The 26877-nt window shown below is 49.9% G+C and overlaps 1 protein-coding gene across 4 annotated transcripts in view; it reads left to right on the top strand.

Moving 5' to 3' along the window:
* The first annotated feature begins 1488 nt into the window (after positions 1–1488).
* RNF123 (ring finger protein 123) overlaps positions 1489–26877 on the top strand; it is a 51192-nt gene continuing 25803 nt past the window's right edge. The window contains exons 1-27 of one of the 4 annotated variants that reach the window (XM_074879648.1): positions 1489–1599; positions 3974–4167; positions 5163–5247; positions 7801–7880; positions 8701–8798; positions 9984–10038; positions 10363–10448; positions 11214–11300; positions 11823–11890; positions 12785–12910; positions 13681–13795; positions 14614–14718; positions 14850–14975; positions 16166–16258; positions 16452–16525; positions 16997–17114; positions 17581–17680; positions 18151–18212; positions 18302–18373; positions 18929–19049; positions 19878–19979; positions 21144–21250; positions 21784–21982; positions 22605–22750; positions 22940–23023; positions 23669–23776; positions 26231–26408. In XM_074879648.1, the coding sequence (XP_074735749.1) occupies positions 4086–4167; positions 5163–5247; positions 7801–7880; positions 8701–8798; positions 9984–10038; positions 10363–10448; positions 11214–11300; positions 11823–11890; positions 12785–12910; positions 13681–13795; positions 14614–14718; positions 14850–14975; positions 16166–16258; positions 16452–16525; positions 16997–17114; positions 17581–17680; positions 18151–18212; positions 18302–18373; positions 18929–19049; positions 19878–19979; positions 21144–21250; positions 21784–21982; positions 22605–22750; positions 22940–23023; positions 23669–23776; positions 26231–26408 (2677 nt within the window). In that variant the 5' untranslated portion in view covers positions 1489–1599; positions 3974–4085. Of the gene's footprint in view, positions 1600–1872; positions 4168–5162; positions 5248–7800; positions 7881–8700; positions 8799–9983; positions 10039–10362; positions 10449–11213; positions 11301–11822; positions 11891–12784; positions 12911–13680; positions 13796–14613; positions 14719–14849; positions 14976–16165; positions 16259–16451; positions 16526–16996; positions 17115–17580; positions 17681–18150; positions 18213–18301; positions 18374–18928; positions 19050–19877; positions 19980–21143; positions 21251–21783; positions 21983–22604; positions 22751–22939; positions 23024–23668; positions 23777–26230; positions 26409–26877 lie in introns of those variants that run through there. The other 3 variants (XM_074879649.1, XM_074879647.1, XM_074879646.1) reach the window with 3 other exon arrangements.

Here is a 26877-nt window from a genome sequence, read left to right as displayed (position 1 = left end):
TGTGGTGAGAAGGAAACCCCGAGCAGCAGAGTTCTTCGGCTTGGAAGGTGGCTGGTAGAAGAGGATGGCCGAGGACACTGGGAAGCCTCTAGTCCCTCTCAGCAGTGTCAGCCAGCTAGTATCGTAGAAGGGCTTCTGGGGGTGAGAGGTTTCTCTCTTGGCCCTGAACTGAATTTGGCACCTGGGTTCTCCAACACTGGACTTTGCATTCCTTTTTTCCTACTCTGGTTGTGCCTCAGGCACCATCTGGTTTTTGTCTGGCTGTCGCAGGTGAATTATTCAGAGAAGTCATCATTGGGGGGTTAACTGGAAGGCTTTTATTAGTGATTAAGCGATGGTCGAGTGGTAATTAATCGATGATTGAATGAAAAGCAAATGGTAATCGAATGGTGATTAAGCAAACATTGAACGGTAATGAGAATCATAGAATCATTTAGGTTGGAAAAGACCCTTGAGATCATCGAGCCCAACCATTAACGTAACGCTGCCAAGTCCACCACTAAAGCACGTCCCTAAGTGCCACGGCTACATGTGCTTTGAATACCTGCAGGGATGGTGACTCAACACTCCCCTGGGCAGCCTGTTCCAGTGCTTGACAAAACTCAGCCCATCCACCCAGCCTGTGCAGATCCCTCTGCAGAGCCTCTTGACCCGCAAACGGGTCAACGCTCCCACCCACCGCCTCCGAAGCTGCCCCACAGCCACTTGCACTTTCCTACCCCACCAAGGAAAGGCTCACGCTGACTCTGAAAGGCACTTTATTGCCATGGAAAAGGCCGTTTCTGCCGTGACTCCCCAGCTTGCGGTCCCGCTGCTTTTTGCTCTGGAGGCAGCACATCAAAGCTCTAAGGAGTTCAGGGGAAAGATGTTGGGCCACCTGCGACATTTGGGTGCCATCCTGAGGCCCTGTGCTGTGCCCCGGCCACCCACCGCCTCTGAGCCCAGGCCAGGCTCAAAGGTGGCTTCTGCCCCTGTACCGGGGAGCCCAGAGCCAGTGTCGGGGCTGCAGATGCAGCCTCAGCGGGGCGGCGCAGAGAGGAAGGATCCCCTTCCCCGACCCGCTGGCAGCGCTCCTGGTGCCGGGGGCAGGAGCAGAGGTTTCCCTTGGCCGGGGCTGGAGCCCTGGAGCTGCACGGCCTGAACAGCACCTTTCGGCCAGCAGTGCCCCCTCGACGGCTGCGCCGCGGGACCTGGCATTTGGCTCTGCTCTTGCTGCAGGAGCAGCCGCCCCGGTTACGCGGGTGCCGAGGGCTCGGGCCCGGCCTCGGCACGTCGCACCGAGCCCTGTGCGGCGGCGGCCGCCTCGGAGCGGGTGGCAGGAGGCCCAGCGGCATGGCCGTGCGTGTCGGGCCTCGCTGGCCCGACAGGCGGTTCTGTGTCCCCGGGGGAAGTTCACCCCCACCCCGGGACAGGGGTCCCTGCCCCCGGGAGGGCAGTCTGGCTCGGCACGGCCTGACCGCGGCGCGGGTTCCTCGGCACGGCCGACCGGCGCCGCCGCCCGTCTCCCGGCAACGCGGGCCGCGCCCGCCCGCCCGGCATGGCCCTCGCGGCTCGCCGTAGCGCGGCGGCGGTGGCGGCGGTGGCGCGGCCGGGCCGGTGGTGAGTGCGGCGGCTGCCGGGCCTGGGCCGCCCCGCGCTACCCCCTGCCCGGCCCCAGCAGCGCGGGGCCCCCGCTGGTCTCGGCCCGGGGGCTGACCGTGCTGCTGCCGGCTGGCGGCCGGGCAGGGGGGTCTCGGGGTTGCGGCCGGTCTCGGGGAGCGTCGTCCCGGTTTTGGGGGGGAGGCGCCCGATTGGGGGGTGCTCCCGCGGCTGGCGGGGCCTCCTGGGCTCTGGGTGTTGTGGGCAGGTGTCGGGCGGCCCCGCGTTTGGGGGCGTTTGTGAGCATGGAGCGTGCCGCCGGGTTTGGGGGGGGTGTCTATGGCTGCAGGGAGTGCTGCCCGGTTTGGGGGTGTCGCTGGGCTTGGGGCATGCCGGCAGCTTCGGGGGTGCTGCCGGCGGTGGAATGTGCCTGTTTTTAGGCTCGGCTCCTGGATTTGAGCAGCGCTGCCCAGTATTTCTGGTTTGGGGGTGCTGCCAGGTTGGGGGTGTCGCAGAGCCCCACGGTTGTGATTAACGCCGAGCAGTTTTCCGGGCGGCGCGGGGGCCTGGGCTGCCGGGCTGTCTCCCTGCCGGCTTCATCCCCGCTGCCCTGGGGAGAGCGGGGGGGCGCTTGGTCCGAGCTGCCGGACAAAGCTGCGTTTGCTGGCCCAGCTCCTCAGCCCTCCTCGCCTGCCTCCAGTCGGCTCAGCTTAAAATCTGGCTGCTCCCGTGTTGTTTATTCTGCCCTTCAGCTGGAAGCTTCTTGCCGTTGCCCAGAGAAAGGAGTTTAACCCGTGGCCAGGCTCAGAGCTGGGTGTTTTTGCTGGGACCAGTTTTGTGAATCGCACCTGGGAGCAGTGGAGGGGCAGATGTGTGTCCCCCTGCTCTGCCCTTTCTCTGACCTGTTGAAAGCAGCATCTGCTCCAACCGAAAAAAGCCGTGGCACTGCAGCGGTGCCAGCAGTGCACCTCATACAGTGTCGGTGTGGGCAAGCTGGGCGCCTCACCTGGGCATTCAGGCTGTTCCAGCAGTGTGGGTACCAGGCCAGCCCCCCCTTGGGAAGAGCTGGGGGCACTCCCCACCACCCTCAGGTGTTTTTAACTTCTCCTGACAGGGGTGAAATCATCTCTCTCAGATTTAGAGTACTTTTAGAGAGTACACGTTGTGCTATCTGCTCAGCTTTGGTAGTAAATGATGTGTTTCTGTATATAGTTTAATTGTTTTATTCCTTGTTTTGAGTCTCTGATGCAGATTGTTCAGAACCATTGATCCAGGCTGGTTTTTGCTTTGTTCCTGCGGTTTCACTTGGCAGTGCTGCAGGAGGGACGCTGGGCCGTGCTGCTCCACTGCTGGATGCTGGGGTGGCCCTGAGGAAAGAGGCTTTAGGAAATCCTTTCCTGAGTCTAGCTGAAGCTCAAGTGATCTTCTGCCACTGGAATTGCCGTGGCACTTGCATCACTTGGCAGGTTCACTAACTTTTCTTGGGTTCCCCTTAGTTTCTGCTCAGTATGAGATTGCTGGCAAGCAATTCCCACAGTCTTTGCTCCTGTTGCATCTTCCTGTTGCTCTGTGTGTCACAAAGTGTTTTGTCAGATGGCTGTCTAGTGAACAAGAGAGACTCCCAGTGATGGTCAGCTATCAGGGCAATCAAACAGGAGAGGGATGTAACCTAACATTTTAAAGCTGGATGAAACTAGCAACCTGAATTTGTTCTTTTTGTCTTGGCACATGTCAGATCTGCTCTGATAGCATCCTTTGCATTCTCGTGATACCAGGAAGGGTCATGAATCTTTAGTCTTGTGGTAGGTTTTCACCTGTGAACACTTCTGCATACTTCTACCTGTGCCTGCTTTTGTCCCTATAAAACTGTCAGTGGGGTCTTTTGCTTTGTAGTCAATGATAGTGTTTTGTAGTCCAGTTCATCTGCATTTGTCTCATTCCTTCTCCCAGTCTCTCTGTTTTAGATAGAGTAATCTAATAACCTGTTAAACAGAAGATTAACCAGGTGCATATTCCTATTTTAAAGAATACAGTGTGGGAGAGAAAGGCAGAAGTGTCCCATCAGGACATGAGTAGAAGTGTGATGCGGTTGCCAGTTTTGGTGGCATTTGGCAGTGATGGTAGCTGCAGCCCTGTGCTGGCTCAGTGCTTCTGGCTCAAACTTGGTGCAAAGGTTGCCTGTGTTTCTGGCTTGGTTCTGCCTGTGCCTTTGGTTGGAGTGGGGTCTGTGTGGTTGTCCGGAGTGTGGCGTAATGCCTTGTCTGCTTTGGGAAGATTCTGAGCTGTTGGGCAGATGGAGAGCAGGGTTGGCAGTTAGTTGACTTTGGGCTCCTGTATGAAGTTGTTAGTGCAAGGACTCTGGCTATTTTTTGCTTATCCCTCTTGTTCAATCCAGGTACATCAATCTCCAAGAAAGGAAGAAATCTAAAGGCAGCATCCTCCCCAGCAAGCTCTGTTCTAGGCATCTGTCTGTCTTATGTCCACTCTGGAAGTGGTGCCTGTGAAGAATGACGTCGAGAGGTGCTGGGACTGCTTTCTCGAGGAAGAACTACAGGCTGAGCACTGAGCCAGAGAAGTCCAAGGTCACAGGTATGGGCCTGTACGTGCCATGTGAAAGCAGGACCACTGTGGATGGGGTGAGCACCCCTTGCCTCACTTGAGATTAGCTGCCTTCCAGTTGCAGTTACCTTGCTGATGTAAGGTGTGGTGGGGCTGAAACTGAGTAAATCCCTGAACTGAGATGAGACTTCATCACACAGCCCTTCCTTATGAGGCTGGAGAATGTTATGTTGCCTGCCTTTGTCCCATCTGATTCAGGGTATTCCTCTTTCAGGATTAACAGTTTGTCAAATTCTCAGATTAATAATTTTCTGGGAAATTTTGGTACCTGCCGGACAGTCTGTTTTCTCTTGGACTCGCCAATCCAGCAGAAGGGTGCTTATGAGACCCCAAATCTAGCATTTGAGGGCACTCTTGCACCCAGAAATAAAACATGCTGCATCAATGTGACACAAGGGATTGTTTTGCACAATGAAAGCTAAAGTGAGGCATACATCATTAAAGAGGGCTGTGGGTTAGATGAGATGAGCTGCATTTGCAAGCCTTTCTATGTCAACATCTTCTAGTGCAGTTAGGAGATGTAGGTACTTAAAATGTCCCAGGTATGAATAGGACATCGGGAATTGCAATAGGGGTAAGATTTTTATTTTTGTTTTTTGGAAATGAAATTGAATTCCCACTTCTAGCTTTTGAAGTTACTTTATCTGGAAGTAGCGCAGCAGGATTCCTGAGGATGTAGTTCCAGCTGTGGGGACCAATTTATAGCCTCCCATTTGCTATCGTCAAGCAGCTCAGATTGGAAAGAGCCCTTGTTGTGGAGATGCACCCCGTAGTGCTGGACTCTAGGGCTGCTAGTGAAGACAGTAAGATGATGAATGGCTTCTTGAAGCTGCGTTTTCCACTGTGTTGATCTGCAAACCTGAACATCATTTTCCCATAGTTACCAGTTTCTTGCTTGTACATGAAATTAATGTTTGACTTTACCTCCTGACTCCTTAAGCTTATTCCTTTCTGTTTTTCACAAGGGATTGTGAACAGCAGGCTGCTGAATGATTATCTGCATCGGGTCTTTACCAATGCTGATGGGAACCAGCCTGCAGCTGCTTACAGGTATCAGACTTCTTCTCATTCACTAGATGGCAAACGATGCTGTATCAGTCCCCAGATATACAGCACTGCGGTGAAAGGAAAGATCTTTTAGTGCCACACAGTGATCTTTGTTAAAAGCACAGCAGCACCATGTTATAGAAATTACTCTTAACTCGTAGATCTTGTCCTTTAATGGCTTTTTTAAATTGCAGGGCTTGCTGAGAAGGATTCTTCAGAATTTTTTACATTAAAAACGCCATATACAAAATCACTAGGCAATATTTCTGAAATAGATAAGCAAGTAGGCGTTCACCTTATTGTTCCTGTTCCCTCTTTACTTGTAAGGAAGTGCAAAATACACAGGTTTTAAGTACAGGAAAGAAAAATAGGTCATCAGTGCCCTGTAAACTAAAGGCAAGGCTATTACTGATATATGGAATGCCATACGTTTCTCAGGCTGTGGAACTGTCAGTACTTTTATTATTAGGAGTCACCAAAGGAGAAGAAACACAAAATTCCTGTTCATTGTCTGTTTTCTTCTATTTGTTTTCAGTTCTCCTTCACCTTGTAGCCCAGAAACTTGTAGCTTTGGATGAGAAGAATTTCCCTTGCACTTAGCTCTTTTGCCAGAGGCAAGTCAGACAGGTTCAGGGCAGGTACAAGTGTGGTAGAGTGAGGCAGGCGTGTAGCTTCTGCAGATTGGTGGTGCTGCAGAGTGGCTGGGGTCACATTCCATGGGCTATACTTAGTACTGCCAGCTCAAATGTGAGCTCAGAGCTGCTAAAAATAGCTCTTGGCCCTCTCTGCTCTTGGTGAGCTAGAGTTATGGTGGAGGGGGGGAGGCAAAGTGGGTCATGTTACTTTGCCACGAGCTCTCCTGCCAGTGTGCCTTGGAATATTCCATCTGGCTGAGCATTTTGGTTTTCAGTATTTCTAATTTCTTTGCCTGGTGATTAATGACTTGAAAGCAGAGAACTGATAGTTTGTTGGACTGGTCTGTCTCTTTCTTTCTTCCCTGCCTTCCACCCTTTTCCTTTAACTTGGCTATTTGGTAGAAAGCCCAGTAGCAGTCAAATAGGTCTTGAAAATAACATTTGCTGTATGAAAGCAACTTTATGGTATGACATCTTGTCTTCAGAGGCCTGAATTCCTCATAGAGGAACTCACTGCAGACATCTTTCTGGCTGTCTCATGCTCTTCTAACCTCCTTCTGGAACTCCTCCTCCATGCTAGCTGCTGTTTGAACTGCTTTGCTGAAGCCACCTTCTCTCATGCCAAGCAAAACCGATTTCTTGATTCCACTTCTGTGCATCTTCACATCCATCAGGCTTTCAAGAGGTCTTTCACCACAGTCTTAGGGAAACCCCTAGTCCTGAGAAGTGGGAAATTGTTCCACAGATGGCTTTGGAAATCTGAAGCAGGGATAGGAGCAACTAGCAACTCTCACAGTAAAAGGAGGCCCTGCTGGGGTCCCTCAAAGATCTGCAACGTGTCCTGTGTTGTTCTGTGTATCCTTAGGAGACTTGGAAAGGGAGAGAGAGCATGAGGTGGGAAAGTTTGCTGCTGTTACAAAGCTATTTAAAGCAATGTAAAGGTAAGGTGGCTGTCGTAGTGACTGGATGGTGAAATGGTCTATGAAACTTAGTGCAGGGAAATGAAAGGTGATAAAAGTATTGAAAGGGGAACAGCCTCAATGTTCTGCACAAAATTGTGGGCCCTGGGCTGATCTTTACTGTGTAGGAATGAGATTGGGGTAGGAATACTAAGTCAGAAAAAGAAAGTAAGAAGTTAGGAAAGGGATGTAGGATAAGGAAGATCATTAAGCCACTGAATAAATTTGTGGTTTACCCTCATTCCGAGTGTCATGTGGTTCTGGTCTCACCAACTCCAAAAGGGTGTTTTAGAGCTGCAGAGGTTTTGAGAAAGGGTAAGAACAAGTCAGTTATCTGGAATGGCTCTTGTACAAGAAACAGCTAAGTAAACTAGCCTTGAAGAAAGAGAACTGGGGGAGGGCAGTATGAGAAAGTTCTCTAAAATAGTGGCCCAAAGGGAGCGCATGAGAGACTTCTCCTCAGTATGAAAACAAAATGGTTTTGGCTGTTGTCAGAGAGAGGATGCTGGGCTGGCCTGACCTTTGTCTGAAACTGCTGGTGTGGTCTTCTCTTTTCTTTTGTATTACAAAATACTTGGGGGAAGAAAACAAATCCTGACTTTTGCCATGTTTGTATGATGCTGACTGCAGCAAAGTCGTGGTCCACAGTTCTTGGTAGTACAGCTGGTTTCTTACTGCCACTGTACCACAGTATAGTTTTCTTACTGCCACAAAATACTCCTGAGCAGACTGAAGGCTTTAAGATCCCTTGTTCACGCTATTTTTGGTCCTTGGTTCAGTCATTGCCCCAACACACTAGGCAGAAAAATCCTCAGATTCATGACAAGAAACACAGATAGACAGAAATTCCTGGTTCATGTCTCACAGTGCAGGACTGTGTGGACACGTGTGTCTGGGCTGAAACTCTTTAAGACTCGGAGATAGAGTTTTCTGAATTGCTCCTGTGCGTGTTTATTTCCTAGAAAGCACCTGACGTTCCAGAACCTGCAGGAACACCTTGACCGGTTGCTAGCAGAGGAGAGTGGCTCTGAAGACAGTCGAGGTAGGAGACACTGAATGTCTGTCCAGTTTGTGCTTCTGCTTGTGCTGCTTAATTGGGAGGACAAGTTATAGCATGAAAGATAGTTCCCTGAGTGAGTGTTGTTTTGCCCCCTGTGCTCTAATTTATTCTACCTTCAAATCTTGCCTGTGAGGGGCTCATCAGAGAGCCCTGGAGCAGGTCTGCTTGCAGATGGAGGCGGCATATTTCTGTGTGAAAATGCCTGGAAAAGCAATTTTAAAGCACTGATAATGATATGCAGAGCCATTGCAGTGACCAGCAGTGTGCGGTGCTATCCTCAGTGGGAAGTGCAGAGGCTCGTTGACAGTTTTCACATGTTGGTCTCCACTGTGGGTATTCAGTTTGGGCCTCAGGCTGTTGCCTGTATTCTTGCTAGAGTCTGTTTCCCTGAATGAGTCAGGATGTGGCAGGATACAACCTGGCTCCTCTCCTAAAAAGAAGAATTTTTCTTGCTGGCTGCAATCAAAGTGTGATATGTTGGCCAAACATTTGGCTTAGAGTTTAGTTTGGTGTTTGAATTCTGCCAAAGTAAAATTTTCAAGCAATGTGGAAAACTTAACATATGACCTGAATGGTGCATAGCTAAGACCTTGTGTGTTGCTGTGAAAACTTAACCTTTTAAATCTCACTGCTGTCGCCTTTCCTGAGGTTCTCATGGTCTAACATGGGTAACACTATTTTAGTCTTCTTCCACTGTAGCAGAATCCAGGTGCTGTTGTAGTCTAGCTGGAGACACTCATCAGGTGTACTGTTAAATCCTGCACACCTTTCCCTAACAGATTTTCTGCAACTCTTGTTTCAGATCAGGTAGTAGAGGGCCGACTTGGTCCCTCCACTGTGGTGTTGGACCACACAAGCGGTTTTGAGGGGCTCCTGCTGGTTGATGATGACTTACTTGGGGTGAGTGTGATGCTGGGTGCAGCACAAAATGGTGTCCTGGGACTAAAAGCACTCTGGGCTTCTTGGTTTGTTCTTCATAACAGATCCCTGTCACTGGCTTTGTAGCGTGTTGTAAACGGAGTCTACCCAGAAAGCTGCAGGATCCTGGAGGAAATGAGCTCTCCTGGGAAAAGATCTAGCAGTACCCCTAAGTCTCAGCAAGCTCTGAGTAGAGCTGTGAGGAAGTGAAAGGATCACCCTGACCCAGGGGCTCACTGAAGAGCTTGGCTAAGCAGAGGAGAGGCCAGCAGCCAGCTTTCCTGTCCCTCCCTCCAGCAGACTGCCTCTTCCTTCCTTCCTTCTGGTCTTCTTTAATGGTGGCAAGAGGCTGAAGCTGAGGCTTTTCTTTCTCCTTTGTTTCCACTAGCTCCCTGCTTGCTCCTTAGCTGATATTCCTCATGCAGAAAATCAGCTGAAAGAATCCACTGGAATTTAATCTTTTCCTACTTTCTGCACTCCTTTCAGCCTTTCACTGTGCACACACGTCCCATGCTCCTGTACTCATTCCCTCCTTTGTGTATCCTTTTTTACCTCTACCAGAGGAGGCTACCCTGGTCTCCCCTTTGCCATTACCCACCTGCTGTATCTTACCTTGGCTGTACCTAGAACTTACCCTCATATTGGATCAGACTGACTTGCCTGTGAATTCCTTGTTGCTACCTTCATCTCTTCTTCATGGTCTGTTCAGAGATTGGGAGAGTCAGGAGTTAACAGGGTTCAGTTTCTGGGCAGCATGTTACCTGCTAGTCCTGGGCTTTTATCTGGACACCCTGAATCTATAATTTTGTTCTAACTTGTCCAGGATTCAGATGTCTTTCCTATATAATAGTCACTTTTGTATACCTGTCACAATTCACTGGGAATGTGTCTGTCACCATGTTGCCCTTGTACTGCTGCCATGCTGCATGCTTCACTGGGGTTCATAAAGTACAGAGTTGTGGGGAGAACCTGGATGGTTCCCCAGGGCCTGTCAGCTCCAAGTACAGCTGCTGGGATGGGGAGGATGTCCTGTCTCTTCTCTACACTATGCTTGTGAATAGCTCTCCATGTCACTTTGGTTTTGAGGGCTAGGACGGAGGGAATGGGTAGGGCTGAGCAAAACTGTCTTTTGTCTGACTTTAAAATATCTTTTGTTTGTTGGTCCAGGTGATTGGCCACAGTAACTTTGGCTCCATCAGGGCCACGACCTGTGTGTATAAAGGTAAGGAGAAAAGCAGGCGATGCTTTGAGAAAAGACCCCGGGAAGAGTGTGTGAAGGATTACGCAACTAGAAAGCTCTTGAATATGCTGCAGTTCTAGATATTGAGCCCCTTCTTCCCCAGTTCATCCACTGGCTTTTCCAGGAAGTCAGAAGGATGGAGTATTGTGTGATGTTGGCATGAAGAGGTGGGAAGGGAATGCTGGGGCTGTCCCAAAGCTCCTTTGTGTGCCACATTCTTTTCTGTGGGAGCAGTCTCAGGTTCTGCTTCTCTAGCAATGAGCCAGGTGACAGGAATTTACTGTGTGGCATCTCTTTTTTGTTCAGGGAAATGGATTTACGAGGTGCTCATATCCTCCCAGGGACTCATGCAGATTGGCTGGTGTACTCTCAACTGCAGATTTAATCAGGAGGTAGTGTAACTGCTGCACATGGCACAGGGCTGCCCTGTGTTCCGTGCTTTTTAGGTCAGTGTGGAGCATTGCATTGGTGCTGTGCTCTTGTTCGCTGGCATTTTGTCCCCAGCACACACACACTAGAAACACCAGGTCTTCTGTTTTAAATATATTTACTAGACTCTGGTCTGTGTTCACAGAATGGTGCAAGGTGTGAAAGCCTTGCATGCTGGGTGTGTTGCTGTGCTCTTGCTGCACGTAGCCACTGCTATGGTTTTCAGCTGGCTTCTTCTCCAGAGAGTGTGTGGGTCTACAGTGCTGGCAGCCCATCTCTCGGGATGGCCCTCAGCAGCTGGTACTACAGGGCTTTTTTGCCTAGGAGAGGCAGGCCCAGGCCAGCTCTTCTCAGGCACTGGGTGGGATGTTTGATGCTGGGAAGGGCTGTCAGCTGCAGAGTTTCACTAACCTGCCACTCTGCAACGTGTGAGAGGGAAGGTGGTGGACATCCTGGGGGGCTGCTTTGACAGAAGTTGGAAGTCTAGGATGTGATGCCAGTACTCTTCTTCTGACCCAAAAAATGAGTCAGGAGTGGTGTATTTCTCTGAATCGAAGATCACAGGCCACTGGATTCACTCCTAGAGTGAAGGCTTTTCCCAGGCAGAGCATGTGTGCTGTCAGCTGCTCTCCCTGTCTGCTGGGCTCCCCCTTAAAGCCACTCTTGCAGTGAGAGGGATCCTCTATGCTTGATCTGGTCTGAGTCTCCTCTTTTATACTTTGGTGCAGGAAGGAGTTGGAGATACGCCAGATTCATATGCATATGATGGAAACAGGGTGCGCAAGTGGAACGTGACTACTACCAACTATGGCAAAGTGAGTAGCTGTCCTCCCAGGAATGGGATGTAGAGTAAGGAGAAGAAAGCAGGTGGCTCCTTCTGCTCGCTGGATTCTGCTGGGCCTCGTGAAATGCCCTCAAGCTGTCTTCACTGCTTCAGTCTGCTCTTGGGGAGGCTGTGTATCAGCAATTGTTTGTGCTTTAGGGGTGCTATGCGGGTGCTTTGTTTAGCAGCCCTAGCAGACCGATTCCCAGCATAGAGCTGCTGTTGGTCTCTGGAAGGCTCTGGCTCTCAGTAGCACGTCAGAGGATAATGCAGTGTTGGAATAAATGCACGTTTGATCCTGTGCATGTTCCTAGTGCTGGAGGGGAAAAAAGATCCAAATCAGTGGCTTACGTGCAGCTTCCAGAAGTGTCTGAAAATGCGATGTGAGCTGCTGTGAGAAGGAACTCTCTCTTCTTCAACCCTGAATCACGAGGGATTGGCTGGGTTGCAGTCTTTCTTCTGATGTGGGAACACCCTGGATATATGTTTAACCTTTTCTCTCCCTTTACTGCAGTCTTGGGCAGCAGGAGACATCGTCAGCTGTCTGATAGACCTTGATGAGGGCACCATTGCTTTCTGCTTGTAAGCATCTTTGCCCAGTTCGCTGATTTGTTGATGTCTGTGTGTAACATAAAGGTTTCCTCACTGCTCAGCAGGTGGCTGAGCCCTATTTCTGCACTCTCCCTTTTAAGTTCTTTGGTAGTTCCAGCCTTTGTTTTTTTTTGCTTTGTGTTCAGAAACCATCTAAATGGGCTGTTGAGTCTCCCAAGTTCAGGTGAGAGCATTTGGCAGAAAGATGTTCAAGCTACAAAGTCTGTGTAAAGTTTGCTAGGATTTTGGAGGGGAGGGCATCTCTCACGATGCTTCATACTACAGTTGGCTGAGCCACACTGATTGCTTTTGTGGTCAGTGTAGACCTTGCCTGTCCTGGATTCACAGGGAGCTGTGGAAAGGCTGATAAATCTCCAGCCTCCAACTCCCTGAGTAGAGGCCAGCCTGAATAAGAATTGTTCCCTGGCCCTAAACTACAGCCTGTGACAAGTCAGCCAGAATTAAGAGCTGTTAGATGCTCCATGCCATCTTTTAGAGAAGAGTAGATTGAGAGCATTATCCTTCTATTTCCACCAACATCAAGTGGATGAGGCCAAAAATGTCATCTGCCTTTAAAATGTCCTGCTGGTTAGTGATCTCGTAAGGATTTGGGTTGCCCTTGAAGCCGAGTGGGCTCTGCATGTTGTGCAGACTCCAGTGTTTTGCTGTGCCCATCGAATGGAAATGGGGGTGCTTCCCATGGCTGTTACTCAGCAAAGCTGTGACGTTTGCATGTGTGCCACGTTATGAGTGACAGGAGGCATGACTGACTGGTGTGTTCATGTTGGCAAGTTGCTGGGAGGGGAATGCAGATACCTGGATTGCCCAGTTGACCTCAAAACCTTCCTACTGTGACTAAAATCTTGTGGGTTGTCTTTCTTTCAGGAATGGCATATCTCTGGGAACCGCCTTTGATAACATCACGAGGGGTGCTGGAATGGCTTACTTCCCTGCCATCAGCCTCTCGTTCAAAGAGTCTGTTGCGTTTAACTTTGGAAGCCGTCCACTCCGATATCCTTTAGCTGTGGGAAGAGGAGATCTAAAGGGAGAAGAGCCTGTCCTGAGACCATCTTTGGAAGCTGTAGAATATACATACCTAACTGCAGTTCACTTTCTTCTGTTGGCACTTGTGCACAGAGCAGGGCCAAGGAGAGAAGAGCCAGATATCCCCTCAGCTGGAGCAGAACTACAGGGCACACAAACATCAGTGCTGGTCCCCGACAAGTTTCTGAAATAAGATTTGCTTTCAGCTCTGAATCAGCAGCTACTGCTGCAGCTGGGGGCTGCCTGTTCCCATGCATTGAGATCTTGCAAAGATCTCACTATCTTGTGATACTGTAATCACAATATATTGTGACTTGTAATGCTGCTGTACTGCTGAGCCTCTTGGCCACTGGTCTCTACCTCCCAGCTGCATGGGACCTCCTGGCATGGTGTTAGCATTGCCTTCTGCCTTCCTGTGCGAATGCTGAAGCCTGCAGCTCCTGTCACAGCAGTCCTGGGTGTGCCTGTTGATAGCTGTAGTGGGGGCTCCTGTTGGTCTTTCTACTGAGAGCAGAAGTAGAAATAGAAATAGAAGTGTGAAATAACTTGCTGCTTGCAATATTAAGGAAGTGGGGATAAGAGCTTGTGGCTTATTGTCCGTTTAGAAGGCACTGTGGTTTGAACTGTGACTGAGGCATGCGTGGGTATAAAGTAAAATAGAGACACAGTCTTTTCCTTGCACAAACAAAAGAAGTCCTGAAAGGATCAGATTGCATTTTACCTTAACACTTGCCTACTTATCCAGTGGAAGGTTACCGCCCCTTGCAAGATCCTCCTGTTGCAGACCTAGTGAAGGCTCGCAAGCTGTTAGGCTACTTGAAGAATGTGATCCATATTGGAATAGATGTGACGGTAGGCTAACGTCACTGGGTGGGTCTGCAGGGCACCATGCTGGGAAATGGGGTTCTGCACTTCTCAGCACATGCTGGCAGCTCAGATGTTTCCATACATCTGAGAGTCTAAATGCTTGTATGCTTTTGCATGGGGCATGCATGTCCCTGGAGCTCTTCGGCTTGCAAAATAGATTCCTGATAGTTCCAGGACTTAATTTAAATCATGCTGGGCTTTATTGTTCTCAGTTCTATAAAGTTTCATTCCCAGTATGCAAGAGTTGATGTTTGTAAGGGTCAGAACTGCTGGATTTGATTTTGCAGCCTTGAAAGAAGCTTGTTCATATCCTAAACATTTTACTGATGTCCTGGTGCAGTGATGTGACATTCTGGCAGGTCTGCCTTGAGAACTCTTTTGGCTGTGGCGCTGTTCCCTAGAAACCATTTTTTCTCTAGGGTGAGAGATGATCTGTTTATGCCCAAAGCATAGGGAACCCGATCTGCTATGGTCTTGGCTTGAATGGAGGCCTGCTTTACTAGTTTGCCTCCTCTGTAAGGATTCACATTTACAAATTACCATGTACACTTGAACCCTTTTGGAAAAACATTGTCAAGGTGCATGTGTGTGGCTGATAGTAACTGCCATGTGGACGGCACCTCTCCAGAGGTGTGGGCCTGGCTGCTTTGCCATCCTAAATTCCCATGTTCAAGGTTTTTACTGCAATCAGTTGTGGAACAGCAAACAGTGGCTGCTGCAGGCCTCCGGGTCATTCAGTGATTGGTGTATGGGTGGATTGGGCTGGATCCAAGCCATGTGTTTTTCTGGGTTTGTCATTGCAGGAGGGGAAGCTGGTGGAGAAGGACACATCCATGTGGCAGCTGCAGGGAGAACCCACAGTGTTGATTACATTAGCCCACATCTTCAATTATTTCTCGCCTCTTATGGTGAGTTTTTCCTGCCCATTGCAAGCTTCTGCAGGTGCCTGGTATTGTGCTTGCAAGGGGAGGTGAACCTCAGCTTTTGTTGGGAAGTGACTGTGCCTTGGAAGACTGTTGACCTGGCTCTCTGTCTGCAGTGCAAGGTGTACCTGGTGGAAGATGTGCTCATGACCTTCCTGTTGAGCATCCTTGAGCGAGGAGGGGCAGTGGAGGCCCATCCCCTTATTCAGCAGCTGCTGGATCTCATGTGGCTTCTTATGGAGGTGAGTTGCTTGGGTGCTGGTTCCTCCCAGGGATCACAGGGAGACCCTGGGAGGTGCTGAGGACAGGAGCCTTCCCTAGATAATGCTGGTAGTGATCAGCTTCTTTCTCTTCCTGGTGACAAGATCACTTTTTTTGTGGTAGACCACCCTCTTACCTAGCTCATCTGGCTGCTGCTTCACACCCAGGGAATGAGGGTTAAAGCAGAGTAATTGGTAACGGTGACACTGGCAATGAGCTAACAAGGCATTTCTAAGCTTCTCCCACTGCTAAAGGAACTGGTGATGCTGAATAACCTCCTGCTTCTGGGAACATCAACTTATCAGTAACAAATGAGTTGGTCTCTTGGATGTTGTTAATGCTTATGTGACTGTGGAAGTCTTAAATGCCGCCATGTGCTGCAAGCAGTCGATGAAAGTGTGCAGGACTGGGGTGGAAATGGGCACTGCACTCTCACCACCCCCAGCACTGATGGGGAAAAACCTCCTCCAACTTTTCGTGCCCCTTCCTGTCCAAGCTGGATGAGGTCACTCCTTCCTGGGACACTAGTTTGAGGCAGCCTTTGCTAGCCACCAGGAAGCTGGTGCTGCAAGAGCGCTGGGGTGGTTACACATAGCCGATCACTGCTGGGGATCTGCTTGGAGACAGCACAGGGGCACTGACCCAGCCAGCTGTCATGAAAAGTTTAATTTAATAATGCCATGACCCCCTCAGGCCCATAATTTTGGAAGTGAAGCTGAACACCCTGGTAGGGCTGCTGTGTTTGTAGAAGAGTTGGCTCTCATCCTGCTATGAGTTGGACTCAAGAAGAGAACTCTTCCATCATCACATTTACACAAGAGTAGCTTCTTTCCTTTCTGGGCTGGTTCTGCCAACACTGTGTTGGGTAGGTGCAGGGGATATGAGGATGGGTGGCTCAGACCAACTAAATAGGACCCAGGACTTTGGCTTTCTGTAGATGACTTTCAGGTTGGTTTTACTAGTGCAGAAACTTGTTTCCCTGTGGCAAAACAATGGCACCAACTTCTGTGTGGACTCTCTCCTGTGGAGTCAGATGGACAAACATGGGGGGTTCAGAGCACCTGCTTTTTCAGTTCAGAAATGAATGCTTCCTTCCAAGGTCACACTCTGGGAACTATAGATGTTCCTGACTCTGTGCTATTGCTGTTCAATGTGTTTCTTATTTTCTCAGGAGTATGAAGTGCATGAGTGCCTCAAGCAGCTACTGATGTCCCTGCTGCGGGCTTACAGGTTCTCCCCCATCATTCCAGACCTGGGATTACAAGTGAGTTGCACTTCTGAATCCCCAGGAATCTGTGACTAGCCAGTTTCTGTTACGTCCCCTTGTCCAAGGTACACGATGTTTTGGGTTTTGCAGTTGTTTGATCCAGAGATGGCAGTTCTGTCACATTGTACCTATTGGAGAGTCATATCCTCTTCTGTAGATGGAGTCACTTTTGCTTCTCCTGTTTCCCTAGATTCACTACCTCCGGCTCACCATTGCAGTCCTGAAGCATGAGAAATCCAGGAAATACCTACTCAGCAATGTTCTGTATCCTTTGTGCCTCCTCTAGTATCAGTTATCCCTGCCCTCAATAATGCAGCCAAGGAGACTTCAAGGATCTGCAGGTTCTGGGAGGCAGAAGCCACCCTATCTTTGAGAGGTCATTTCTAATTTCACGTGTCTCCTCTGTCGCCTGACACCGTTCTCTACAAAGTCCTTCTTTGAGAATGGGAAGTAGTGTCGTATAGTTCACATCCTACTAACACAGAGGACTTACTTTCTACCTGACTGAGCTCTCTAATGTCCCTAGAGCAAAACCACTTCCAGAGCAGTCCAGCTGCCATGTTAGCATTTGGGTAGCTGCCGTGATAACTGTGTGGGGCTTCTCCCAGGAAAAGGGGGCTCTGGATCTTTCAGAGCTTTGAGTGGCTGTTTGGAAAGGGGTCTCTCACTACAACTCTGGAATGCCCTGTACCTTCTCCCGACATAGCTTCTGTGCTTGCTTTAACTTGGCCACAGCTTCGATGTGCTCCGTTCAGTTGTGTTCTTCTACATTAAGAGCCCGCTGCGTGTGGAGGAGGCTGGTTTGCAGGAGCTCATTCCCACCACGTGGTGGCCAAACCGCTTCACCAAGGAGGTGAGTAAGGGCACATCCACTAACGAGACTGAAGAAATTTTGTGGTCTGCTGTCCCCATCATTTTCTGGCTGAGGAAATTGGATGGCCCATGTTTCCAGCTGCATTAGTGCTGGTGGGCCCTGCAGAGCTGTGTGAGAGCTGTAGCCTCTCCATTGCCCTGTCATCTGTATTGTCTCCTTAGAGGGAACGTCTGGGGTGTGTTGCTCAGGACAGGGCATGGGGACAGTTTTCAATGACAACAGATTTGGAAGGGAACTTTGCAGCGTCTAAGGAATTACAGGTTGACTTGGGTGCCCTCAAAAGATCTCCTGCCTTTGTTACAAGGCCAAAGAAGGCCTGTTTCGGTGTTCTTCCAGCTGCAGTCATACACTGGCATGTTGTTTCAGGGAGTTTCTGCTCTCCATTTGGCAAGACGTTTTCCCCGTGCAGTGATCTCCTACTGATCAGTGTCTGTTCCCCAACCAGGGCAAGGAGAGTAAGGAGGTGAAGGAGGAGAGTGCTGAGGAGAGACTGAGGCGGCGGGCATATGAAAGAGGCTGCCAGCGGCTCAAGAAACGCATTGAAGGTCTGTGAGGAAGGAGGGAACTTGCCAAGATCCTGTATCTTCTGTGCAGCCAGGGGGACCAACCCTGGAGCTGTCTCCAAATCCCTTTCACGATCTGAAGTCCAGCTGTGTTCCTGCCAGGCCAGGCTGTTCTGCAGAGGCAGGGCCCAGCCATGCTGTTATCTGGTGGAGGGTTATGAGTTCTGGGACCCCTCTGCACAGACCTGCAGCATCCCACTATGGGGCACGAGCAAACCGAAACCCCCCTTTAGGGGCATTGTTTATCAGCTGTGGATGAGTTTATTGCTAGGTGGCAGAGGAGAAAATTCTCCGTGATGGGATTGGCTTTCTGCTGGCACCAGTTCTTCCTGGGCCCCCTCTGCTGAGGAGGTAGCCTTTGTCCTGCGGACAGGGCACTGCAGTTGGGGTTAATATGAGTAGTTGCTCTCCCGTGCTTGTTTTCTGATGGCAGACGTGTGTCCCCATTTTAGTGGTGGAAGGTCTCCAGGTTCAGATTCTGAAGCTGCTGCTGAACAACAAGGACAGAGGAGGGGTAAGTGCTCTGTGGATCTTTTGCTACAGTATCTCCACATCACAGGACTTGTAAGGCATAGATTTACCACCTGCTTTTCCTCCTGCTAGGGGGAAGCCTCCAGATACATCTTCCTAAACAAATTCCGCAAGTTTCTTCAGGAAAACGCTAGCAACAGAGGGGTAAGTCAGAGGGCCAGCCTTCCCACAAGCCTTACAGAGAGCTCTCTGTCACCTTCAGGCTTGCAGCTCTGCCCTTTTTGCTGGGCTCCTTCTAGCAGTTGATGAAGTGAGGTCTAGATATGGCGGGGAGTGAGCAGGAGGGAAAAGATCTGAGGCTAGAAACCAGGCATCTTATCCACCTCCTATGCAGTGGTTTATAGGAGAGCGGTCCTTGGAAAACAGCCTTAGGTGGGAGCTGAATGTCCTCCTAAAACCTCTGGGGGAGCATGGCTGTGGAGTGCTCTGCCACAGCTGGCCTGCTGGCTTGGACACCCTCTTCACTGCCCAGGTGAGGACTGTTCCTCTGGCCCTGGGTCAGGTGTTGGCCTGCACCTTTAGGAGGTAGGCATCTGCTGTTGCAGTAAACCCTTTCTGCACCTGCACCTCTCTAGTGCTGGAAGCTAGAGATGCTTGCAAGACTGAGAACACAAAGTTTCCTCCTGCTCTGTGTGGCTGCTGGGACTAAGATGCACTTTCACACCTGCCCTGATGGCTGAACTCTCATTCTTGCCCTAGAACTTGACTGTGTTGTGCCCACCAGAGTACATGGTGTGCTTCCTGCACCGGCTTATCGCTGCCCTGCGTTTCTTCTGGGATGGCCACAAGGCAAAGACCCCTGCTGCACTGAGCAGTGAAGGTAAGGCCTGGAGGAGAAGCTTTGAAGGCATTTCTGTGGTTAGGACAAGGTTTGTCTCTTGGCAGTGCTCTCCAGGATGCTGGAAATTTTGTGTTTCTCATGGTGCTTGAGCCTTCTGTCACTCTGTGTCTGTAGTTCCCAGTCACCCTGGGAAATTCCTGTGTGCGGCTCTATACCAGTTAACATCCAGACCTGGGACTTGCAAAAAGGCACCTGTACTGTTTGCTAGTTCCCCCTGTATGCTCTGGAGCAGAGTCCAGTATTGATTATGGATCTGTGGAAGAGCAGCTCAGATCCCATACTCAAAGTTTAGGGGAAGATAGGTGTCTGGTTTTGTGGTTTCCCAGACTGTGGGATAAAAGGGAAACCAAGTCAGTCCCACCCTCAAACCCTGCCTTGCCTGACCTGCCATGATCTGCTTGACACTTTTCTTACTTTAGGCTGACCCTTTCTCTAGACTTAGTAAGTGCCTTATGATCCCTGTGGGACTAAGTGACAGAGCTGGAGTAGCCAAGTGGAGAGCTGACGAGTTTTCCCCCAGTGACTGTGGCTGGGAGGGTGGAAGTGCTGGGAGGTTTGTTGTTGATGGCCATCGGTTGCTCCTGTTTCTGCGTGGATCTAATGCATAATTGTGGAAATCACCTCTGCCTTAATGGCTTGTGTTTTTATGACAAGAGTTGTCACTAAATTGCTAGACTGGACCCTGGGGTCTGTCATTAAATGTTAGTCCAGGATGGGCCCTGGGGTCTGTCTTAGGAGGGCTTACATGTCTGCTTGGATCCTGTGCATGGGACTCGTGGAAAAAACAAACTTCCTTCTCTGCTTTAGAAGCGTATGTCCCTCCTCAACTCTTCTATAATGGGAAGGTGGATTATTTTGACCTTCAGCGACTTGGAGGTCTCCTGTCTCATCTTAAGAAGACTCTGAAGGGTAAGTGCTCTCATTTTCAGTACCTGCATCCAGGTCCTGGCTGGAGTTCACCCAAGAGACATCCCAGGAAGGGAGCCATGGGTAATGAATTGTGATTAAGGAGAGGAGACTTGAATTTTAATGAAATGCAAGTTACGCTGAAAAAGACACCATCCCTCTTGCGTGGAGCGTCCTTGAAGTTAACAGTTTACTGTTTATATCGCTGAATGGGGCCTATGGCTGGTGGAGGGCAGGGGCTACTCTGGGAATATCCTCTGGTGTGGTGCTCTTGCTGCACCACAGCCAAGGGCTGGGAGCTGTCAAAGCACTGACCATCAGCCTGGCTCTGCTGGCTGTGAAGGATGTCCAGGATTTACTTGTACCACTCTGGGCAAGCCATAGCAGCCCTGCGTATGTACTGTATGTGTTTGTATGCAGCGTGCTACTCTGGCAGTAGACTCAAAGCCTCAGTTTTGGAAGGGTTTGAAAGCCCTTGCTCTTCTGTCAGACTTGGTTTGTCTCTGGTTTCTGGCTAATGTGGCACTTGCCTTCAGCTCAGATCTCTCTTCTCCTTCCCCAGTGGTTTGCAAGATTAGGACCATTTTCTCTGTCTCAAGGCTGAGAACCATGTAATCTCCTCTGGTCTCTTAGCAATGTCTTCCTGGTCAGCTTTAAAGACAGGGCTGTGGAGTAGAGGACACATTGTTCAGGCTTTGTACAGTATAGCCGTCAGTGCAGCCTTCCTCTGGGCTGAGAAATGGTTTCTGGTCTGAGTCTCAGTCCTAGTGACTTGGGGACATATCATGGGACAGCACTGAAAAGCTGTCCCATGCTTAAAAAATGGTTTCAGGCCCCAAGTTTCCTTCTCTATGCCAGTCCTGTTTGGCCCTGGTGGTTGTCTTGCAGTTCCTCAGTTATTCTATTTGTTGCTGGTAGGACCAGGAATAGAAACAGGTCCTGGGTGAGCAGCACCCATCACTGCTTGGTCTCTGCTGTGTTAGCAAGGGCAGACCTATTCCGTGTAAGGAAGCTGAGGGGAAGGTGAACTTGTTCTGATGCAGCACCCAACTTGGCTGGCTGCTTCTCTACTGCTGAGAAGCAGGACAGAGGGTGAGCCTAGGGCTGCATCATGGGAAGTGAAGGGTGACTCCTGCATTCACAGCAGCTTTGGTATGCTCTGTGTAGATGACCTGGCTGCAAAAGCCAATGTCCTGATTGACCCTGCGGAGCTGCAAGCAGTGACTATGGATGATCTCGATGAAGATGAGGAATCAGCAACATCGGCGGCACAGGTGAGCTGTGTAGTGTTATTCAGCTGCAGGAGCCCTGGTGCCAGGGCAGCAAGCTCAGCCTCTGGCTAGAAGAGCTTTGCTTTAGATCAAAGTCTGGGCCAGGACTGTAACCAGTCCGTGGGCAACCAGATAAACAGCTGCACTTGCATGAAGATCACTGGAGATCAGCAAGGTCATGGATGCACCAAGTTTGAGCAGCAACATTTTCTTCGCTCTGCTCTCTCACTACCCACTGATCTGAATATGCCCCCTCCCCTCTATGGCAGCTCTTGGTGCTTGTGTTTGAAAGAGTGCAAGGCAACTGCCAACAGAGCAGCTTCTTGTTGTGCAGATCTGCTGCTCGTATCTGGCATGTATCCTTAGAGGGAGGAATATTCATTTGCTAACCTGGCACTGCTGGCCCAGCCATAGGAAGGATATCTGCTCACCTTCCAGTGGCCACTGTACATCTATACCAACATCCTTGCAGGGGCAAGGGAGGAATAGCTGACAGCCAAACAGCTAGAAATGTTTCTCTCTTAATTTTTTTTCAGTCTCAGCGTCCCTCTGCTGCCTTGGCCATTGGCGGAGCTCTTGCCAGACCTGGCTGGCTCAGCTCCCCAACCCTGGGCCGTGCCAACCGCTTCCTCAGCACAGCGGCCGTCAGCCTGATGAACCCACGGCGGCCTCTTGGCACCCTGGAGAAGATCAAAGTGCGCACACTAAGTGTGGAGCAGCGGACGGAGGAGGACAGTGAGTACTTCTGCTGCATGCTAGGATGGCCCAGGTGGTCCCTGGGAGACTGGTGTCTTCCAGCTCCCAGTACTCTCAAGAGGAATGCAATCTGTTTACTGCCAGCTTTGCTCCTTCCCATTCCCAGGGCATGCTGACACCCACAAGTCCACAGTTAACCACTCTGCCATCCTGAACATGACACTAGTGACGCTGTCACTCTCTGTCTGTAAGGGAATGCTGCCTCGGTTCCTGCAAGTGCAGTGAGGCTTTGCAGCGAGGTAGTTCAGAGGCAGCTGTAGCCACACTTGCTCTGAACACAGACCAGCTGGAGGATGACGTGCGCGGTAGCAGCACCGTTGCTGCTGGGTTGGGCCATACAGGCCTCTGAAGCATGTACAGGGCTCGAGGAAGCAGGACTTGGATGGCCCGGGTCTGTTTGAACAGATCTGGCAGGTCAACCTGATGCAGGCAGTGAGATGGGAATGGTGTGTTAGTGTATCTGGTGACTCACATGGACTGCGAAGGAGCACTGTGTTACGGAGGCACAGCAGGGCTTTGGCTTCAGAGAGGTGCAGGCAGAAGCTGAGGTGACAAAATGCCTTGTTGAGAACTTCTCTCCTGTGTTGGGGATGCATTGCAGTTGAAGGCAGCCATGGAAACGAGGGTCTCTTACTGGGCAGACCCCCAGAGGAGCCAGATCAGCCCATCACAGAGAACTCCCTGCTGGAAATCCTGGATGGGATAGTGATGATGTACAACCTCAGTGTTCACCAGCAGCTTGGGAAGGTAAGTGGCACGTGCTACGCAGGAATCTGTTCCCCCAGTGCCTGTGGTTCTACACTGACTCTCTGTTTTCTGCTTATTTAGTGACTGTGCTCTTTTCCTCTCCCAAACCCAGTGGGGGATCTGGTTGCATGCTTATATGTCTAGGGAAAAAAATACCCTCGTTTATTGTTGGAATATGCTGATTTTTAGATGGTTGGTGTGTCAGATGATGTGAATGAATATGCCATGGCACTAAAAGACACAGAGGAAAAAATCAGCCGCTGCCCAAAGAGGGTAAGTGTCTTTTGGAATCCCAGCTTCCCTCTCTGGTAGAGCCTCAGTATCTGGCAGAAAGGATGAAGCACAGTGGGTCATTTCTAGCCTTGGAGCATCCAGTGTCTTGGGTGGGGGAGTAACCCATGCTTGGAGCTGGCAGCTGCATTTCATACTGTGCCAACCCATTGTACCACTGTCTCAAGGAACAGAGGGACTGAAGCAACCACGTCAGCTTCTCCCAGACAAGCTGTGGCAGCTTGCAAACCTCCGTATGCTGCTGACACCTTGGAGCTGGTCTCCTGGGATGGGAACTCTCCAATGCTGGACTGGGGACACATCTGTCCCATTCCAGCTGCCGGAGACTGAGTGTATCTGATGATGCATTAAAAAAGTGTCTGACAGTAGTTGACTCTAAAGCTGCTGCCCACATTGGACCAGCATCTGCATCAAGCCTTGTAGGCTGCAGCTGAGACTGATAAGAGCTCTTTATAGCACTGATTCCCACTCCCTCCACAGAAAGGCTGCCGACCCCTTTCCCTTCTGCCAGGACTCCCTAGCTAGCCGCAAGGTGGTATTTGCTTTTTGTATTGTTTGTCCAGCTCCTAAAAAGGATGCTATAAATGGCAGTGACATCTGCCCTCACATCTCTGCACTCTTTTTCAGAGGAGAGACATCCACGAGGAACTGCTGAAGAGCCAGAAGGTCTTCTCTGAGAAGCTCAATCACCTAAGCCGACGCCTCGCTTGGATAAATGTCACCATTTATTCAAAGGTGGGCAGGAGCATAATGTGAGGCAGCTCAGAGGAGACTGAGCAAGTATGCCTCTGTATCTGTGCTGCTTGGCTCACATGTCACAAGGGTTGTTTTCCCTTGGTGTTGGAGCAATATTGATAATCCTTGGGGCTCATTTTTCCCTTCTTGTGCATCAGAGACTCCTTCCTAGGCCTGGATTCCCTCCTGTCCCAGGCTTGGTCCCGTAGTGTTTGTTAGGACACAGCCCAGTCTGTTCTGAGCTATGCATGGTGCTGTAGGCTTTCCCCTGGGGCATCAGGCCTCTGCAGCTCTGACTGAAGGGTGCATGTCAAAGGGAGATTCAATTCTCAGGGCATGACTAGAGGATAGAGGCTACTGTAAACCATTTCACTGAGCTGTGCTGTGGGTCACAGCGGGGTCTCACTCTCACAAGCTGCTCTTCCTGAAATCTGCAGGATCCAAGCCTAGGGGTTTTTGTTCAGGTGTTCTCCCCTTCTTCTCTTTGTTCCCATGTAGAGAGAATGCATTCTGCATTTAGTAATGCAGTGACTGTTTGCACAGGTTGTCCCTTTTCCCCTACATTCACCATTTTCCAGGATGAAGTCTCTGATCTGTTTTCTCATGATCAGTTCCGCTGTTACGCTCTGCTGATCTCCTTTTCCTGTCTTCCCTTGCACATTGCCTTGCCCCATCTCTGCTTGTAGCTTTTTTGTACTGGGGAAGACACGTTTCCCTGAACGTACAGTGGCAGCAGGGTCTCTGCATGTGTCCCAGGGTGTAAACAGGGAGGGGAAGAATGGTAGGTCCTATGAGCACGTCTGGTGGAGCTGCAGTGGCTCTGCTTGTGAGCACTTTGCTCGTCCCCTCCTTCACTCCCAGAGCAGGACTGCAAGACACAGTGCTGCACTGGAGCTCTCCAGCTGCATTAGCAAAGCCCATGCTTGCCAGAAAATAAACCTTTCTTCCCAGACTGCTGTTTCCCAGTGGAGATGTCTACCCCGCAGGCTCCTGCGTCCCTGGGACTTGTGTGTAATGGAGGGACGTATCCGTATGAGTGTTGCAGGCACTGCTGATGCTGATGGAGAGAAAGAGACTGGTTCTGTCTAGAGGTGAAGTCCTGATCTGTGCTGAGGTGTCAGAGTGCAGGAGAGGCTGCTCCTTCCTCGGGGGAATTAGTCACTAGTTTATTCTGAGCTGAGGGAATCAAGGTTGGACAAAAGGGAGTGCTGCAGCTTAAAAACACTCTTTAGTTTTAAAGTAGTTAATCCTGCCTTCAAAACATCCCTGTGGGAAGACCATTTCAGCTTATTTTATTACAACAGTGTATTTATCCATCACGCTGTGGGTAATCACATCTTTGTATCCTCTTGGTGTAGGCTTTCTTCTAGCTTGGCAATACCTGAAATGACATTTTGAGGTTATCAGGTCTTAATAAAACTAAATGCAGCTTTCTTTAATGTTGTTTGCACAAGTGCTTTTTATCCTGAAAGCAACAGTTGAGCTGAGATCTGTGTCAGTGTTGAGATAAAGATGCCTTTCAGCCAGTTTAGTTGATTTGCACTAGTTCAGTCTAATTTACAGAACAAACCCGTGTAAATCTCCCAAAGATGGTAGCAACATACTTTAGAAAAGCCACTATGCAAATGAAATCACTTATCTGCACCCTGATTTTAAATTTTTTAATTAGAAGTGTAACCCTCCTCCATCTATTTTTATGCAAACTGCTGTTGCTTATGATATTTCTTGACATTGTAGGATACGAAATAATATTTCCTCTTTTTGTGGCTTTGTTGGTGCTGATTTTTATAGGTTAAAGTTATGTAGATGCCCTTAAATTTCCTGTTTTTAATTTAGGACCCCCTGAGTTTTGCTTAGAGGCCAATGTTCCCCCACTTTTGCAAGAGGCCAATGTTCCTCAGGACAGTAAATCTGGTTGAATGGCTGGCACAGAATCTGAAAGGCTGTGGCTGTCTATTGCAAAGATCTGAGTTGGTATGAGCTTTCAGACTGTTCGCATTTAATTCCTACAAAGGACCAGCTTTCTTTCCAGCATTTATGCTGGGTTTGCTAGTGCCTGCCTTCCTTCAGCCAGTGCAGTTGGAATAAAAACTAGCACACCTTTTTTGCAATCAGGCCTCTGTGGTCAGATGTGCCCTACCTTGGTAGTCCTCAAGGGGTTTCAAGGCTCAGTGAGACAAAGTCGCAGTTGATCTGATGTGACGTTGGTGATGGTTGTGCTCTGAGCTTGAGGTTGGTGTAGAGCTCTCTGATTGTTCCTTCTACCTGACACTTCTGTGGCTCTGTGAAAAGACCGAATGGCAGAGATATGGTTAATGAACTTAGGGCAGTGGTCTGAGGAACATCTCAGACACGGAGATGTTTCTGAGGTCTGTGTGTCGTGCTGATTGTTGTGTTTCTCCAAAGATAAGCTGGACAAAACTGAATGGGGATTGCTGTGTTCTCTCTGGCCAGGAGAAGATGCAGGATGTCTATTGGCTGCTGCGAGTGTGCATCCGCACTATTGAGCATGGCGACAGGACTGGCTCACTTTTTGCTTTCATGCCGGAGTTCTACCTCAGCGTGGCTATGAACAGCTACAGCGCACTCAAGAACTACTTCAGCCCCGTAAACAGCATGGAGGAACTTCCAGGTAAGGGATGGGGAGGCCTTGCTAATTCTGGCCTGATACAGTCTAGAGCAAACCACATCCTTATGGGTGAAGTAGTGGTAGCTGGGCATCATCCCTTCTGTGTCGTTTCCTGGTTGTGATGTGCTGCACCAGGATATTGTCCGTGTGCTGTGGGGCAGGCACTGTAGGTACCCACGGGTGGGCCGTGGCCATTGCTGTGCTCAGGCAGGAAGCCCATGCCTTGCCCGAAGCTGTTGCAGTGAAAATCACTGGCAGCTATGGATTTTGTTTCCAGGGCAGTACCAGGAATGGGCTGGGATGCTGGAAGATGTGATTGCCCCAGCAGTGCCTGCCACTGCCTGCTGGTTTCTGGGTGGGAGGAGATGTGTCATGAGTGCAGGAATTGGGACTGCTTTCAAATCTGCCTGGGAGTTGGATACATTCCGATAGAGATGACCACCCACTTGATGCCAAGAGTCTGTGTTTAGGT

Source organism: Strix uralensis, chromosome 10 (assembly GCF_047716275.1).
Source record: "Strix uralensis isolate ZFMK-TIS-50842 chromosome 10, bStrUra1, whole genome shotgun sequence".
Classification (NCBI taxonomy): Eukaryota; Metazoa; Chordata; class Aves; order Strigiformes; family Strigidae; genus Strix; species Strix uralensis.
The sequence above is the reverse complement of the archived record's forward strand: the minus strand, read 5'-3'. Positions and strand labels throughout refer to the sequence as shown.